The following is a 16,653-nucleotide window of genomic DNA, read 5'->3' as shown; positions in this document are numbered from 1 at the left end:
TAGCAGCACACAGCATCTTCTGTCTTCTACAGATATTAATTGTTTAATTAGAAAACAAATTGTTTAATTAGAAAACAAATCAGCCTTCTCCTCATGTATTTCCATTTTGTTTTCTTGGTTCTGCAGGCAATCCTGCTTAACAAAGGAGCCATCGATGCTCCCTTCAGCTTGGTCCTTCCAGCTACAGCTCTGGGCTCCTGCTTCACTTTTACCCCGCAGGAGGGCATTGTTTTGCTGGGGGGATACCAAGTCATCCGGATCTCCTTCAGACCCACTATTCTGGGGCAGTTCACGGAAGAATTCAAGTTTAGCGTGGACAGATCCTCTGAGCCTGTGGCCTTGACTATCAGGTGAGGAGGGTTATAAGAGCTTGGTGGTCACGTTTGTAGCTATCTCTGGGTAATCATCTCCCACCTACCTCATTTTACGATGGAGCAGATAAAAAAGAGATATGCTAAGTTCTTAAGTCTTGGCTCTGATCCTAGCATCCCCACACTAAGAGCCAGAGCTTTTTAACCTTGAGTTCTGCCTGACCTCGACTCCTGCCTGACCTTGACTCCTTGCAACTACAACAGAAAGGAAATGTAATTGTCTGCAAGGGGGAATCATAATGTAGCTGCACCAGTCTCTGCAGGTGTGGCCTCGCCAGATGAGAACTGAAATGACAAGTCTAGATGGTGGAAATACAGATGACATTTTATGTGATGCAGGCGTTGCTTTAGTAAATTCTTATGCTGATTGCTGCCATTTCAGCCAAATGCTGCATCCTATTTTTGAGGAAGCTTCTGACTTAATTAAGTAGGAATATCCAGATAAGAATCAAGTGGCATTTGCTAGAATGTGACTATCATTAGGATATAGCTCAGAGATATGAGATAAGCAAATACCCAGCTCTGAAACTCTTCTGGAATGGAATGATGGTAGAGAGAGAATACAGGGCCAGAGATCTGTGACAGCAATAACAGATCCTGTTGGGCAGCAGGTTATTCTTGTAACCCTATTTGGGAGGTCCAGGATTTGAAAGAAATTAGTTCTCTTGATTGCAGCAGAAGAAATATTGTTGGATACTTTGAGCAAAAGGACTGACAATTATAGAACCTTTGAAAGAATAGCAAATATTTTGCATGATGCTTGTGTATTCCTGTCTGCCCTTGAAGCTATTTCAAAAGCAGAGAGATTTAGCAGAGCCAATGTATCCGGCAAGCCATCAGGGGAAAACACTCGAGGTACAGTGTATTTAGGCTTGCCAACCAATTTTGATTTGATTTATGCATGGACACAAGATAAATGTTCACTGTGCTTTTACCTATCGGAGCAGTAACAAAAGCTGAAGGCTTTGCAGTTCTCTTTATAACCAAGCCAATAGCTCCTCTGCCTTTGTCCTTACAGGGGCTGTGTCACTGGACCGACATTTCATTTTGATGTACCTTTCCTCTGCTTTGGTGATGTCTCCTTTGGTGAGTGTGCTCTGGGCCTCAACCATACATTGAAAGGGCTGTGCATACCAAAATGGAGCACTTCAACATAGGAACATCTGTCACTTGTGTTCCTCTGTAGGAGCCTTTAGGATGTTAAAACCAGGGCTGCTGGTTCCCTAGGCAGTGTTTTGTCATCATGAGATCATCATGTGCGGTGTCCCTCACAGTCAGTTCAGCCGCAGCCTCCCAGACCCTGGCAGCAGAATGACTGTGAAGGTCCTTGTCCCAGAAGGGTCCTGAGGATGGGACCACAGGAGAAGGGAGTTTAAGCCATCTACTAGCTTATAGCTGCTCTGGGTAAATGTTCCTGTTGTAAGGCAAGAGCACTATTTACCCACCTGACCTTTAGTGTGAGAAGTTAATTAGTGCTGTGAGGGCACTTTGTTATCACCTCCCAGGTATTATGCCCAAACAACAGCTCTGCATCAGGCACCAATGTCCTCAGAGACTTGGCTCCTCCTTCCCCACCAAAAGCCCAGCTCTGATGACAGGGCCAGTGGGTGCACACCCAGGGCATCTCCATTGAAATTCACATTCTGGTATTCCATATCGGTCTCACAAAGGACTTTTTACTGAGATGGTCTGAAGTTTAAACGTGAAATCAATTGTGGACAGATTAAAGGGCCGTTATCATTCTGTGCCCAGGATGCCTCTGTTTTCATGCTGTCCATGGACTTCTAAAGAAAACTTACTAACTTTCCTGAGCAGCATCCCCACATCCCCACTTTGGCACTCCTTTTTTTCCTTTTGAATATCTAAAACACAAGAAATGCACCAGGCAGAAATGTGGTCATGTAATAGGAGAGTCATCCTACTTAATCTGATTTCATTAATAAGGCCTTCTCAGCTGAAGGCACCTATTGTATTTTTTGCAACTGCTGCTGACTGTTGTCTGCATCTGGTGGCTTGGGTCTCATTCATGATTGTGGAGTCTGTGTTTCATTTTCATGCACCTCCTGCCTCCCAGTTGCTGAAAGTTGGCAATAGTCACTGGTGATGGGTGTGAAGGAGCTATCTTGTGCCTCTGCAGTTGGCTTACCTCCCCATCTGTATTCAAATAACACTCAGTATGCAGGCTGTGAGACACGTCTACTCCTTGCAGAGCTGGCCAGTAAAGTCAGATGTCTACTCCCAAGCAGTTTGTGGTCCTGTCTCTGCAGAGCACCCAACCGGGTGTGGTTGGATCACTGGTTTTCCATTCTAGAAAGCAAGTATCAAAGTTCAAGTGATGTCAGCCTTTGAGGGCAGTAGCCAAAGCCAGTCTGCAGCATGGATGTGATATCCTCACTTCTTAGGTAAAGTGGGAAATGGTTCCTCCTAATTTCTAAGCAAACATCAGGTTTGCCTCCAGTGAAGTTGTCACATGCTCTGTCTGGTTGCCCCAAAACAGGAGAAGCCTTAAGGATACTGACTAGAGAATCTGTTTCTGAGTGCTTTGCATCTTGCTGCAGTTCTCAATTTCATCCTTCCTTTCTTTTATTGTAGCTTCTCCTCAATGACAGTGTACTGCTTTTATGTACTGAAAACTGGGAGTGTTTGTGGAGTTAACAGAGAACTTTTACGGATTGAATTTTCAGAGTAAATGGTCTATCTGAAGTCACACTCATGAGTGAGAAATAAATGGTGCTGGTCTGGGGGCAGGTGAGAGAGCTCCTCACTGTTAGAGAGAAACTTCTGATGCTCAGAATTGCTAAGAGTGGGCATTTCCAAGGAAGCAACCTCTGCGATGAGCATAAAAGGAATTTACTTGATTCCTCTGTGAGCTTCTCAATTAGCTGTAATTCAGATAGAAAATAACTGAACTCCAAACACAGTTTTATTATAACAGGATATTCACACCAGTAATCAAGGGGTAATTGATGCATAAATTCATACTTGTGTCATTTTCCTAGGCTTTCCTCGCACCTTGTCATGTTGCCTCACTAACACCTCTTTGGTGCCCATGACCTTCAACCTTCGCATTCCTGGGGATGGACTGGGAGAGCCCAGTGTGACCAGTTTTGACCAGGTGTCAGAGAGCACTTGTCCATCCTGGGGAAAGGGAGCCCAAGATCACGTCAAGCCAACTGAATTTACCATCAGGCCCTGCAGAGGGACTGTCTGTGCCCGTGGACACCTGGATATCCAGGTATGGGGCAAGTCCAGCTGTGTTTTAGAGGTGAGCTGAAGCTTCACTGATGTGTGAGCAGGCTTCAGCACTGCTAGCTTTGAGCATAATGTAAGGTTGAGCACTAGTGTTAGGTTTTGTTAGCTGGGTTGCTCTGAGACTTAACTGAAGGAGTACCATTTTGTTTCCAAAATCATAATCTGAAGATCATGTACCATGTGGTCAAGTAGAGAAGCCATTCATGTGGTTTTGAGAGCTGCTTGGAGTAATTTCTTTGATTTAAAATGGGCAAAGGAAGGATGAGAACAAAAGGCAGCTGTTAAAAAGAGAGGTGTCATTGTATAATGCACTTGGCTTTTCTTCCCAGTCTTGTTCCTTGTTTCCTGTTGGGCAGAATGGGTTGTATTCACTGCAGTGATCTCCAGTGGGGACTGAAAAAGCTCTGGCAGCCATGAACTGCACAGCGTCTGCTGGGCCACATTTTGCCTTCAGGTTCCCACTGTAAAGTTCAACTCATTCTGTTAAAAGTCCATAGATTCCCTCTGGATTTATGCTATTGTAGCTGAAATTAAAAATCGGTCCCCTAATTTTAATACAGTGATGAGTAGAGCCTTATTCTAATTGTGCTTTAATTTAGCTTATGTATGCCCTGATAACTGCAAGGCTTATTTAACTACTCAGATATCATCAGAAGACTTTTGTTACTCACAGAGACTGTGCTCTACATGTGGACCAGCAGAAGAATTAAGACAAAATCATAGAATTATAGACTGGTTTGGGTTGGAAGGGGCCTTTTTAGACTGGAAGGGTTGGAAGATCATCTAATTCCACCCCTCCCCCCCACCACCACCGCAGTCAGGGACACCTTCCACTAGACCAGGTTAAGTCTCATCCAACCTGGCCCCGAATACTGCCAATGATGAGGCAGCCACAACTTCTCTGGGCAACCTGTGTCAGTATCTCATCACCCTCACAGGGAAGAACTTCTTCCTGATGTCTAATCTTCCTAATATCCAAGAAATCCTCCCTTTCCTTACTGTGTAATGAGAACCGGAGGATACCACACATGGCCTAGGCCTTTTGGGAGTGATGAAATATTTGATGCTCTTGTCTTCCACCAGGTCACCCTGTGTTCTAACACCGTGAAGAGATACAGGCTGGCACTGGTGGTAGACGTGGATGGTGTTGGCAAGGAGGTGTTGGCTTTGCTCCTCACAGCCAGGTACCAGTGCTTTCCTTGCAGCTTTCCTCATCTTTCCTCATGCATCCTACTCCAGGACACTCCCTTGCACACGGCTTGCTGGCTTCAGCTCCAAATGAGAAGCATTGCTTAATGAGCTACTCTGCCCAGCTAGACAGGAGAACAGAAGTGCACTGAAAGCAGCCCATGTGTTCAGAGAGCAGGTACAGCCCTGAGCCTTTCTCTGAAGGGGAATAGTGATTATATTAATTATTAGCCTGGATTTTTGGTTCTTGAAGCTTACCATTTCCAAAGACCCACCTCTCCTTCTTCCTTCAAATGGTGGACTTGTACTGGATTACAACTAAAATACAACATCGGTTTGGGCCACAGAGAGCAGCCTGCTGAAAGCTCGTGTCTGGTTCAGTTAATGAAGGCATGTGCAAATGGGAAAGGGGCTTACGGCAGGTCTGGTGAGGGAAAAGTAAAGGTGAGATCTTGTGAAGGGGAAAAGAGTCCTTGGTGTGGAAGGTGAGCTCATGTTTCTCTGCTTCCCTCTGATTCTTTTGAGCATTAATGTTCTTGGACATAAGCTGAAAGTTGTTTTTGCTGCAGCCAGATTCAAGCCTGTTGTGCTGCAGTGGGTGTCAGTTTAACTACAAGAGGGGTGCAGTTCACTGGTGCTGTTCCCTCTCCCACGCAGTCATCCAGTCAGTGCCTGGGCTGCAGTTCTGTAAAACAAGTGCAAACAGGAACAGACAGTGTGTGGACCCATGGGGTGAAGGAGCAAGGTAGCTACAGAGACTGGGAGAGGGTGATCACCCACTGTGTAAGACAGGTGATGACCCATGCCTTCTGACACTGGGGCAAATTGCTGGGTTTTCAGGCAGGGCAGCAGTGGTGTGGGAGAGGAGTGGGTCATTTTCACTGAGACACTACAGTCTGGTGTTCCTTGAGCCCTGGTGAGTGCTGCTCCTGGGACTGTCGGGAAGGTCCTTGCAAGCTCCTGGGGCAGAGGAGGGGCAAAGCCTATCTGGGGCAAAGCACCATGCTCTGCTTGGGCACTTGGCAGCCTTTACAATGCTGAGTCCCAGGTTCTGCCCTTCCTTTGCAAGAGGTTGTTGGGTAAAAAGAAGTTAAAGGCCATTTATGGCTGTAGGGGTATTAAATGTCTGTTTGACAGTGACAACTCTGTTATGCTCTATTTCGTGCTTTTCATGGGGTAAACAAATTCTACTTTCTCTCAGTATCTAATTGCCTTTTGGTTGTCTCTTTCCCTAGATGTATAGTTCCTCCACTGCGAGTGCTTGACCCTGTCATGACATTTGGACGGTGCTTTCTAAAATTCCCTTATCAGCAAATGCTGACCCTTGTGAATGACAGTGACCTTCCAGGCTGCTATGGGGTTCTTCCTCAGGTTTGGCATTCCATCCACCTCCTGCCCTCAAATGTTACCAAGGATTTATTAGGAAAAAAGGGTTGTTAAGACCTTGCTGATTTATAGTCAGACCTAAAGGTTTTCTGAGAACAGGAACCAACCTGAACATAAACTTCAGGAAGCAGTTTAAACTCTTTAGGAAGCAGTTTATATTCTAGTTTTGGGGGTGCTTTCATGCAGAAGAACTTGATGAGTTGTGAAAAGCTGCTTCAAAGAGGCTGGTAGCACAGCAGTGAGTGTTTGCGGATGCAGCAGCTTTTGGACCTGCTGAGGATGCTGAGCCCATACAAGTCTTGCATCTTGTGTTGTGCCCTTCTGCTTTCCCCTAGGGATTTTTAAAAATGTGTATGAGTTGCCATTGTGGTAGATGTTAAAGAGCTGAAGTTTCCTCAAATGTCAGTCTGAAGTTGTATTTGATTCTGTTCCTCATAGGAACATAAGGATACTGCTGCTGTATGGTACTCCAGCTCCATGCCGAGTGGAATTATCCAGCCTCACAGCTCAGTGGAGATCCCATTCACACTGGAAGCCCAAATGACTGGACAGCAGGACACTGTTGCTCATGTTGTGGTGTTTGGGAGTAAAGGTGCCCCACTGGTGAGTGCTAGGGAAGACATGTGCCATTGCGCAGCTCATCATGGTGGAGCATAAAGTGTGCAGGGATTCTTCCAGGGAAACCAAGAATTTGTAATATTTGACTGGTATGGACAAAGAAAGAAAGGATTCATGGCATAAGCAGCAACTAATGTCTAAAGAAGAGGAAGGATGGTATCCTCTGAGGTGGTAATCTAAGTGTCTGACATGGCATTTAATTATGGATATGTGAGATAACAAGCCCAGTCTGAAACCCAAAATAATCCTTGGGTCTTATACTCTGCTGTGTTACAGCTGAACAGCAACTGCTGCTTCATTAGAACTTTTGTTCAGGAGTACACAGGGACACCCCTAAACCTTGCTATAGCAAGCTTTGTATTAGAAACTGTGCCAAAGTGATGTTCTGTCCAAAGATGGATTTAAGCTTTTCTGAAAGTCAGGTCCATCATATCTGAGAGCTATCCATCCATCATATCTCTTTACAAAAAGCCCCAGCAAAAGACATGCACACCGCTTGCATCTGGAGCACAGAGGCTTTGTTTTTTCCACCAAGTGTGGAAATAGATGAGACAAAGCGTTTCTGTGCTGAAGCCCCTGAAAGATGTTGTTTGCATTCGAACATAAGCAACAACAGCAATGACAACAGAATGTAGGCAAGAGAATGGTGTCTGTAGTGTCCTGGCTCCATCTAGCTGGAACTGAGAACAAATTTAGTTAAACTTCAGTTTAAAATGATACTAACTTTTGAAGCAGCTGTTTTAAAATATCTTGTCTCCCTGAGCATGGAAGAGGATGTCAGAGGGTTCCTAGGAATATTAAGTTTTCTGTAACAGAAAAGAAGGCTGACATTTTGAAAGTAGTTTCATGGATTTAAACTTTTATTAAAATAAATGGAAATGATGCTGCTAAATCCCCTGGGTGCCACTGAATATCTCCACCCAGACTATTGTGGATGTGCATGTAAATCAGTCAACAGGAAGGCCATGCAGGAAGGTCTGAAGTTTGACAAGAATTGCTCATAAATATAAGTTATATTTCCCTTGGAGAGGAGGGTTTCTCCTCACTAGAATAACCAGTTTTTTAACTGTGAGCTTACTTTTTAACTACAGATTTCATAGAATCACAGAACGGTTAGGGTTGGAAAGGATCTTAAGAGCATCTAGTTCCAAACCCCCTGCCATGGGCAGGGACACGTCACGCTAAACCATGTTACCCAAGGCTCTGTCCAGCCTGGCCTAGAACACTGCCAGGGATGGAGCATTTGCCACTTCTTTGGGCAGCCTGTCCCAGTTCCTCACCACCCTCACAGTAAAGACCTTCTTCCTTATATCTAACCTGAACTTCCCTCTGTTTAAGTTTGAACCCATTACCCCTTGTCCTGTCACTACAGTCCCTGATGAAGAGTTCCTCTCCCGCATCCTTTTAGGCCCCCTTCAGATACTGGAAGGCTGCTAGGAGGTCTCCACACAGCCTTCTCTTCTCCAGGCTGAAAAGCCCCAACTTTCTCAGCCTGTCTTCATACGGGAGCTGCTCCAGCCCCTGATCATCGTCGTGGTCTCCTCTGGACTTGCTCCAACAGCTTCGTGTCCTTCTTATGTTGACGACACCAGAACTGCACACCATACACCAAGTGAGGCCTCACGAGAGCAGAGTAGAAGGGATGAGAGCAGTGTAGAGAGACAGTAGAGAGCTTCTCACAAAATTTTTACCCTTGGGCTAACAATTTATAGTTTTAAAGTTTACTTTACATGTTGGTTTGTTGGTTTTTTTGGGGGGAGATGAACATGCCCGAAGGGTGAGCATTTCAACTGGGGAATTTTAGCTGTCCCTAAAGAAATGACTAGTGCACGACTGAGTGACTCTGTGTGCCAGTTCAGTCGGTGTTCAGTGAGTACACTCATGCTTGGTTGCTGCTGCTAGAAACTTGGCTGGGTATGTTGCCTGCACAGATAGGAGTTTCTAGGTGTCAGACTAGATAATCTGCATTTTCTATAGGTCTGTTTTATAGCTTGAGTGCAAGTAGCTGGATTATCCAAAGCTCTCTGGCCTAGCATAAACAGCTGCCCATCTTGTTCTGCATCCTGCACTGGTGACTGGTCCTAACCATATGGATTATCTGATGCAAATCTGACCTCAGGGGGATGGCTGCCATTTATTCCAATAAAATATTATAGAATCCTAGAAGGGTTTGGGTTGGAAAGGACCTTAAATCTCATCCATTTCCAACCCCCCTGCCACATGCAGGAGCACCTTCCACTAGAACAGGTTGCTCCAAACCCCATCCAACCTGGCCTTACGCACTGCCAAGGATGGGGCAGCCACAGCTTCTCTGGGCAACCTGTGCCAGTGCCTCACCATCCTCACAGGGAAAATCATATCTAATCTAAATCTACCCTTAATCAGTTTAAATCCATTATGCCTTGTCCTATCACAACATACCCCTGTACAAAGCCCCTCTCCAGCTTTCTTGTTGGCCCATTTAGGTATTGGAAGGTCTCCCCAGAGCTATCTCTTCTCCAGGCTGAACAGCTCTAGCTCTCTTAGCCTGTCTTCATAGGAGAGGTGTTCTAGCCCTCAGAGCATCTTTGTGGCCTCCTCTGGACTCGCTTGCTCTTTAATTATGCTGTCTAGCGCTGATATCAAGTCTTTGCACTGTTTTAAATGAAATATGATACAGATCTTTCATCTGGGCTGTGTAGAGTCCCTCCTTGGGGTCTGTTGCCTTGTATTTTGTTTGCAGGTGACTGCATGCCAGATTCAATTTGCTCTTTGTCATCTGCATTAAGGAACTGGTAAAACCCAACCCTAGCTTTACTGGTGGCAAAGCAGCCTCATGTGCCACAGGCAGGGGATTTGACGGCTGGCTGCTACCAGAATAAAGGGTCACTCAAACCACAGCTGTCTGCCAGGGGCAGAAAGGCATTACATACCAATCAACAAAGCCAGCAGTGCTGCTTGGGCTTGAAGAAGTGCATATGTGGCAGTATCACAATTGGCAAAGTTGCCGTCTCCTTCACTATCTTTCCTTGTGTGTCACATTGCTGTAATGCTCTTCAACAGATTTTTCCTTGTCCCTTTTAAGAAGACTCTAGATGAAGGTTTGGGGTTCTTAACAAGCCCCTTCCTAGGTGAGGATATATTGTGTTAGTACACACTCTACTTGAAGCCAGCTAGTGTGGGCATCCTCCAGACGTTATCCGTTATCCTTCTCATCTCCAAAGGCTTCTGCCCTGCCTTTGCTCCTCCTGCTCTGCTGTTGCCTGGAAGTGAAGCTGGCTGGCAAGGCACAGCTCCTCCCTCTGGCTTCTCCTTCCCAGGAGTTTTGGGCAGCATCACAGCTCACTGTACTGCCCTTCTCACGGAGGTGTGAAAGGTCCATCATCATGCATGGCTTCAGTTCCCTGTTGTTGAGGTACCAGCCTTGATACATGATTTTTGGTCCTTACTTGCACGTATTAGTGTCCTGTCAAGAGATGAGCATTTCTGGAAGCTGCTCCTTCTGGTTGAATTGGACTAGTGGTTCTGACAGCTGTCAATGCCATTTCCTTGAGTCAGACGTCATTAAAAGTTTTACATCATGGAGGCTGGCTTCTTTCATGGTTAAATCATGGCCTATGCCTCCAATGAATCAACAGCATCTTTGTCAGATGTGTTCAGATCCTGTTTAAGAGCTGGTATGTTTGGAACTGGTGAAACCAGCAAGACTGGATAAATTCTCGTTGCTTTTAGTGCTGTGAGAAGGTGGTATAGCAAAGGGATCCACATTCCTCCCCCAGTAGTCTGCACTAGTTCTGCAAGAACCAACTTTTGGGTCTCAGACTGTCAATAGAAAAAAAAATACTGTTTGAACAGTGCAATTAATACCTGGTTTTCATATAGAATCACAGAATCATAGAGTAGTTAGGCTTGGAAAGGACCTTAAGATCATCTAGTTCCAACCCCCCTGCCATGGGCAGGGACACCTCACACTAAACCATCTCACCCAAGGCTGCATCCAACCTGTCCTTGAACACTGCCAGGGTTGGAGCATTCACAACCTCCCTGGGCAACCCATTCCAGTGCCTCACCACCCTAACAGGAAAGAATTTCCTCCTAATATCCAACCTAAACTTCCCCTGTTTAAATTTTAACCCATTACCCTATGTCCTGTCAGTACAGTCCCTAATGAAGAGTCCCTCCCCAGCATCCCTGTAGGCCCCCTTCAGATACTGGAAGGCTGCTATGAGGTCTCCACACAGCCTTCTCTTCTCCAGGCTGAACAGCCCCAACTTTCTCAGCCTGTCTTCATACGGGAGGTGCTCCAGTCCCCTGATCATCCTCGTGGCCCTCCTCTGGACTTGTTCCAACAGTTCCATGTCCTTTTTATGTTGAGGACGCCAGAACTGCACACAATACTCCAAGTGAGGTCTCACAAGAGCAGAGTAAAGGGGCAGGATCACCTCCTTCGACCTGCTGGTTGCACTCATTTTGATGCAGCCCAGGATACCAGGAATGTGCATAAGCACAAATCAGGCAACTGATTTGCATGATTTCTACTCTGAAGAGCCAGCTTTGCTTCTGACTTGTGCTGGTTTTCACAGGTGTAGCTCTGAGAATGCTAAAGAAGTTCCTGTGCAGTGTGGCTGTGCAGCAGCAGTGGTCTGGGAGTGTGGTTTGGGGCCAGACTGAGCAATAAAAGGAGCAAGAGAGGGCATAATATAGGGGAAGGAGAGCTAACAGCATGGGGGTGTGAAAAAGCATGCATGGGAAATGAGGTTTCTTTATCCCCTGATAACTAGGAGCTTGTGGCTTTCAAATGGGACCACTCCAGATCCCACACTTGCTCCAGGCCTTCTGTTTCAGCCTCACAACACTGAAAACTTCAGTGAGAATTGTTCCCCAGTCTATGTGTACCCTTACAACTTTCCCTATGTTTTTTTTTTCTCTTTCCAACCTGCTTCCTGGAGCAGAAAATCCATTTAGTGAGCATTGGAGAAGGACCAGTTGTCTACGTGCATCCGAGTAAGATAAATTTTGGCACTATCCAAGTTCTGCAAGATGCTTCCCAAACCCTTCACCTCTCCAATCAGTCTGTCATCCCTGCACCCTTCTCAGCAAAGATGGTAAGTGTCTGTGGGACTATTTTCCAATGAAAATGACTGGTCCATATCAGCCTGTGACTTGATTTTTTTTTCATATGCAACTTTTCCACATCACCAAGAGAGAAAGAAAGATATCCCATCACAGCATGGCAAGAGGAGCCTGGCTTTGGAGGCTGTTTTAGTTGGGGCACCTGTCAGTTAAACAAAGAGCTTACACAGATGTTTGGGCAGAAATGATCCTGGATAATTTTTACAAGTTTTCCCTTTATTTGGAACTCTGAGAACAAGAGAACTCCGTGGCTCTTTGCTCCTGAAAGGGCATGGATTTCCCTATGGTTTCCCTGTTATGTCTGCATCTCCTTTGGGTTGAACTGCTGTTAGATAGAGACTGAGGTGTGAGGTCTGTCCTCAAACTGTTCACGGTGAGCTGAGTTTCACACCTACTGCAGGTCAAACCAGCTGCATTGTTGCACAAAATAGGTTTGTAGGGATTGTGTACCTACAGAGTCTGTGTGCTCCATAGAATTGCAGAGCATCTAGCTGCAGAAATAGGTTATTTAGTTCATAGAGGCTGCATGGTGTGACAAGTTGCACAGCAGGAGGATGGGTTGCTCCTCTGGCAGGAGGAGCAGGGCTGATGCAGCCAGGAAGGGCTCATGCTGAGGGTGGAGGGGGTGTGCTCCCTGCTGGAGAGGGGATCTGTGAGGGGCTCAGCACAGGGTGTAGAGAAGGTTTTGTTGTCTATCATGCTGAGTGGGTTGGACTTATGGAGCTGGTTAACATGGAGCTGGTTAACCCAGATCTGGCACTGGGGACTTGGTTGTGTCTGTGGATAAAGCATCAGGTGGTGTGTAATAGTACAGGCTCAGCCTCCTGGGGCAAGAAGGAGGGGGTGGAATTTCCCTCCTGCTGCTTTTCCAGCTGTTTGGGGGATAAATGTAACCTCGAAGTGGGGATTCTTAGGGCAGCTTTCTTTCACTCCACAATTAAAATCAGCTTTCCATCTCTGCAGAGATCAGGTCACCTCAGATGGGTGGTACTGGTGTATAAATGATGGGGCTTGCATGCTCATAACCAGGTACTGACCCGCAGAGCTCTTTAAGTACTGCTGTCCTGGTATAATGCCTTCCCTTCTTCTCCTGGGCAGCCTGCAGTTACCCAGCAGGGCTTGCAGGGTGCATCTACCTCTCCATTGCCTCAGGGCCCTCATGTGTGGGATTCGCAATAAATCGTATCCTGCTTCACTGCAATTTCTGCAAATATTGAGTCTAATCAAAAATAGAACAAGGGTATGAGGTAATTCAGGGATGGTTTCTTTCCCTGCAGTAAAGACAGGCTCTGCTGCTCCATAGTCCCCGCTTCTGATTCTACAGGGTTGAATTACTCCATGGTGAGCATCTTGGCTTCACAGGACAGCTGCTGATAAATGTGGAGATGTTTAGGGTGGCAGATCCTGGGAACCTGATTGATCAGCCATTTTATCAAGGGCTCTTCAGTGCTGCTTTTCTGATGGGAGCAGCACTGTGGCAGGTGGGATGTGCTCAAGCTACTCCTGTACCCATAGTAGCTGCATCCTCTGGTGCTGTTTTGCTGTCTCAGTTGAGGTCTTGCCATTTGCTGCTGCCTAAGGCTGCCTGGCAGTTTATTGATGGGAAGAAGAGAGGACTGAATAATTTTGGAGATAAAATTTGAGATGCAGTTGGGTGCCAGGGTGAGCCAAACATGTACATCTGAGAGCAGAACTGGCTCTGGCTGTCTCTTACCCTCCCTGGTGATTGACTTGGGCATCTTTTGTTCAGTTGTGGCCCTGACCCCATGTCTTGTGTTCTCTGAGATGCCAAAGCTCCTGCTTTGATTTTCTGCTTGGAGATTGCTGCAGGATGGTGAGCTGTGATTTTCTTGTCTCCCATTTGGTGGCTGATCTCCCTTGGCTGATGGCAGTGCAGTGGCTGCCTCTGCAGCTAGTGATGAGCTACACAAGGGATGCAGGGACAACAGAAGAGGGTTGGTGGGATCCTGTATGGTCAGTGAGGCCCCATTGTTTACCCTGTGCCAACTACCTTCTTCCATCTCATTTTCATCTTGCTTTTTTTTAAGACTTTCTTTTGCAGCTCTAGAGGGCAAATTAAATGGAGTTGAGTTTATTACTTTTGCCAGAGCCTGGAATGATACTGCTGCCTTTGGTATGCTCCATCCTGGGGTGCAGGCCTGTAGACCTAACCTGCTCTTCATGTGGAGCAGTCAGCCTAAGGAGTTTTTGTCACTGGGGCACCTACACACACTGCTGGGACCTGGAATGCTCAGCAAGTTATTGCTTCTCTGGCCTCCAGCTCGTCTTACCCTTGTTAGCTGAGGGCATTTTGGGGGGTTGTATGAAATTCTTCCCATGACTTTGAAGTGCTTCTTGGTTTGCTAATACTTGGTTTGCTAATTTGCCTTCTCCCTTGGGCTGGCTGGCTGGTGTCCTGTTAAAGCTCTGTGCTGCCAGCCTGCTGGATGGAAGCTCGAGCTAACTTCACCTGGATCAGGCACTTGCTTGGATTGTGTCAGGCCTCCAAGAACATTGTTGCTTTCCACTGGAAAAAAAAAAAAAAAAAAAAAAAGAAAAAGTGGAAAAAAGCCTTTTTTTTACAATACTGCAGAGTTTGGGGTGAGTAGTACCTGTCATCCCAAACACAGCACTGAACTGTGGCACATGTACCACTAAGACCATGACGGGCCATACATCTACGTCCCAGGACATTTTGTGCTGGCCAGGGAGCATTGTATGCATATCTCTTCCGAAGCTTGCACCCTCTGAATGTGGTTTTAGATGGGCTTCGGTCCAATACCTTTATTGCCACATCCATAGAGGGATGTCCATGAGAAACCAGAGGAAGAGAGCACTTGGGAACCCCAGGCCATGCCCACAGGGCATGTCTTGCAGTTCTCTTTCTGCTTACTGCTTTACTACCCTACTCTGAACATTTATAGCTGAATTTTCTAAAGCAGAGGGCACTGGGGCACCTCGCTGCAGCTGATGATCAGTGGGAACAGAGTGTTTCAGTCCTTCAGGGGCTGTTGAGAAGCACTGCCTAACTCTTGGGAAGGAAGACTTTGGTGTTGGGGTTTTGATAAACTGGTTTTGCAGTTATTCTTCAGGCTGTCAGCAATATCCCCCAAATCATGTGGCTGCTGAGTTGGGATTTGAGCAGTTCTGGCTTCCTCTGGCCTAGAGCTCTTCTGCAAACCTGGCCACCATTGCTGGGAAAACAAGAGAGAGAAATTTTCCATTGGCGTGCACTCCAAAAGACAGACTGGAGGGTGAATAACCATCTCCTGAGGATGAACATCCCTTGGGTTGGGCAAAATTAGGTTCATGAGGTGAGTCTGTTAAGGGAGGGTAAAATACAGGTTGAGTAGGTTCCTGCGTAGTTGCTGTTTTCCTGTTTCCAGAATGTAGCTTAGGTTTAGAGAAATTAAACCTTTGTGGGTTTTACTCTCCTGTCTTTAGTCCTTCCTCTTCCTGCATCATACTAGAGACCAGGGTCTGTGGTTTCCATCCTAAATTAGCATTTGGCTTGTCTTACAGGCTGACAAACGCTCACGCTGGAGAATTGAACCCAGTAACGGAGTGATCCCTCCTGAGACTGTGGTGTCTGTGGCTGTCATAGCAAACTTGAATGACACGGAGGAATTCAATGATGAGGTGAAGCTGTTTGTAAAGAACAGCCATACCTCTGTCATCCCTGTCCAGGCTGTTGGCACTGGCACCACTATTGTCACCGACAAACCCTTTGCTCCAGAGCTCAACCTGGGGCCCCACTTCAGGTAGGGTATTTCTTGGCTCCTACTTCCCCCAGGGGCTCAGCAAAGAGGAGTTGTGCTGCAGTCCTTCACACTAGTTCTTCAGTGCTCAAAGTCCTGGCTCCGTTTTACTGAAGCCACAGGGATTACTTTAGAAACACTTTTGACCACTTGAAAGATGTTAGATACTCTCAAAGGCTACTGAAATGGAAACTAGTTGCAAAATTGTCACTGAATTGTCTTTAGTTATAATACATGGGCTGCATCAAAAGGAGTGTGACCAGCAGGTTGAAGGAGGTGATCCTGCCCTTCTACTCTGCTCTCATGAGACCTCACTTGGTGTATGGTGTGCAGTTCTGGTGTCGTCAACATAAGAAGGACATGGAGCTGTTGGAGCAAGTCCAGAGGTCACCATGAGGATGATCAGGGGCTGGAGCAGCTCCCGTATGAAGACAGGCTGAGAAAGTTGGGGCTGTTCAGCCTGGAGAAGTGTGGAGACCTCCTAGCAGCCTTCCAGTATCTGAAGGGGGCCTAAAAGGATGCGGGAGAGGAACTCTTCATCAGGGACTGTAGTGACAGGACAAGGGGTAATGGGTTCAAACTTAAACAGAGGGAAGTTCAGGTTAGATATAAGGAAGAAGGTCTTTACTGTGAGGGTGGTGAGGAACTGGGGCAGGCTGCCCAAAGAAGTGGCAAATGCTCCATCCCTGGCAGTGTTCTAGGCCAGGTTGGACAGAGCCTTGGGTGACATGGTTTAGTGTGAGGTGTCCCTGCCCATGGCAGGGGGTTTGGAACTAGATGTTCTTACGGTACTTTCCAAGCCTCACCATTCTATGATTTATTTCCTGACTTTATCAAACAAAGATTTGGAGGAAAACAGCAGGTCCTGGAATCCTCCAACTGAAAGATGCTGCATTACAAGTCTGAACATACTTCTCTGCAATAATGTTGCTTGCTTTTTCATTCTCTATGGATTATCATCTCACAAC

General features: G+C 46.4%; 1 protein-coding gene and 1 pseudogene across 1 annotated transcript in view; both read left to right on the top strand.

Annotated features, from left to right (window-relative positions):
- The window catches only part of LOC133279001 (hydrocephalus-inducing protein homolog), a 106,759-nt gene that overhangs the window by 28,209 nt on the left and 61,897 nt on the right, over window positions 1–16,653 (top strand). Inside the window, exons 12-19 of the mRNA XM_061472342.1 lie at window positions 127–350; window positions 1,390–1,457; window positions 3,371–3,606; window positions 4,707–4,807; window positions 6,047–6,182; window positions 6,636–6,800; window positions 11,747–11,899; window positions 15,450–15,688. Coding sequence (XP_061328326.1) covers window positions 127–350; window positions 1,390–1,457; window positions 3,371–3,606; window positions 4,707–4,807; window positions 6,047–6,182; window positions 6,636–6,800; window positions 11,747–11,899; window positions 15,450–15,688 — 1,322 coding nt within the window. The remainder of the gene's footprint in view (window positions 1–126; window positions 351–1,389; window positions 1,458–3,370; window positions 3,607–4,706; window positions 4,808–6,046; window positions 6,183–6,635; window positions 6,801–11,746; window positions 11,900–15,449; window positions 15,689–16,653) is intronic.
- On the top strand, window positions 743–1,321 carry LOC133279032 (endoplasmic reticulum resident protein 44-like; annotated as a pseudogene).

Source organism: Pezoporus flaviventris, unplaced genomic scaffold (genome assembly GCF_033815535.1).
Source record: "Pezoporus flaviventris isolate CSIRO_AGI_PZ_B2104156 unplaced genomic scaffold, CSIRO_AGI_Pfla_v1 ptg000070l, whole genome shotgun sequence".
In the NCBI taxonomy this organism is placed as follows: Eukaryota; Metazoa; Chordata; class Aves; order Psittaciformes; family Psittacidae; genus Pezoporus; species Pezoporus flaviventris.
Note: the sequence above shows the minus strand (reverse complement) of the source record. Positions and strands in the feature narration are given on the sequence as shown.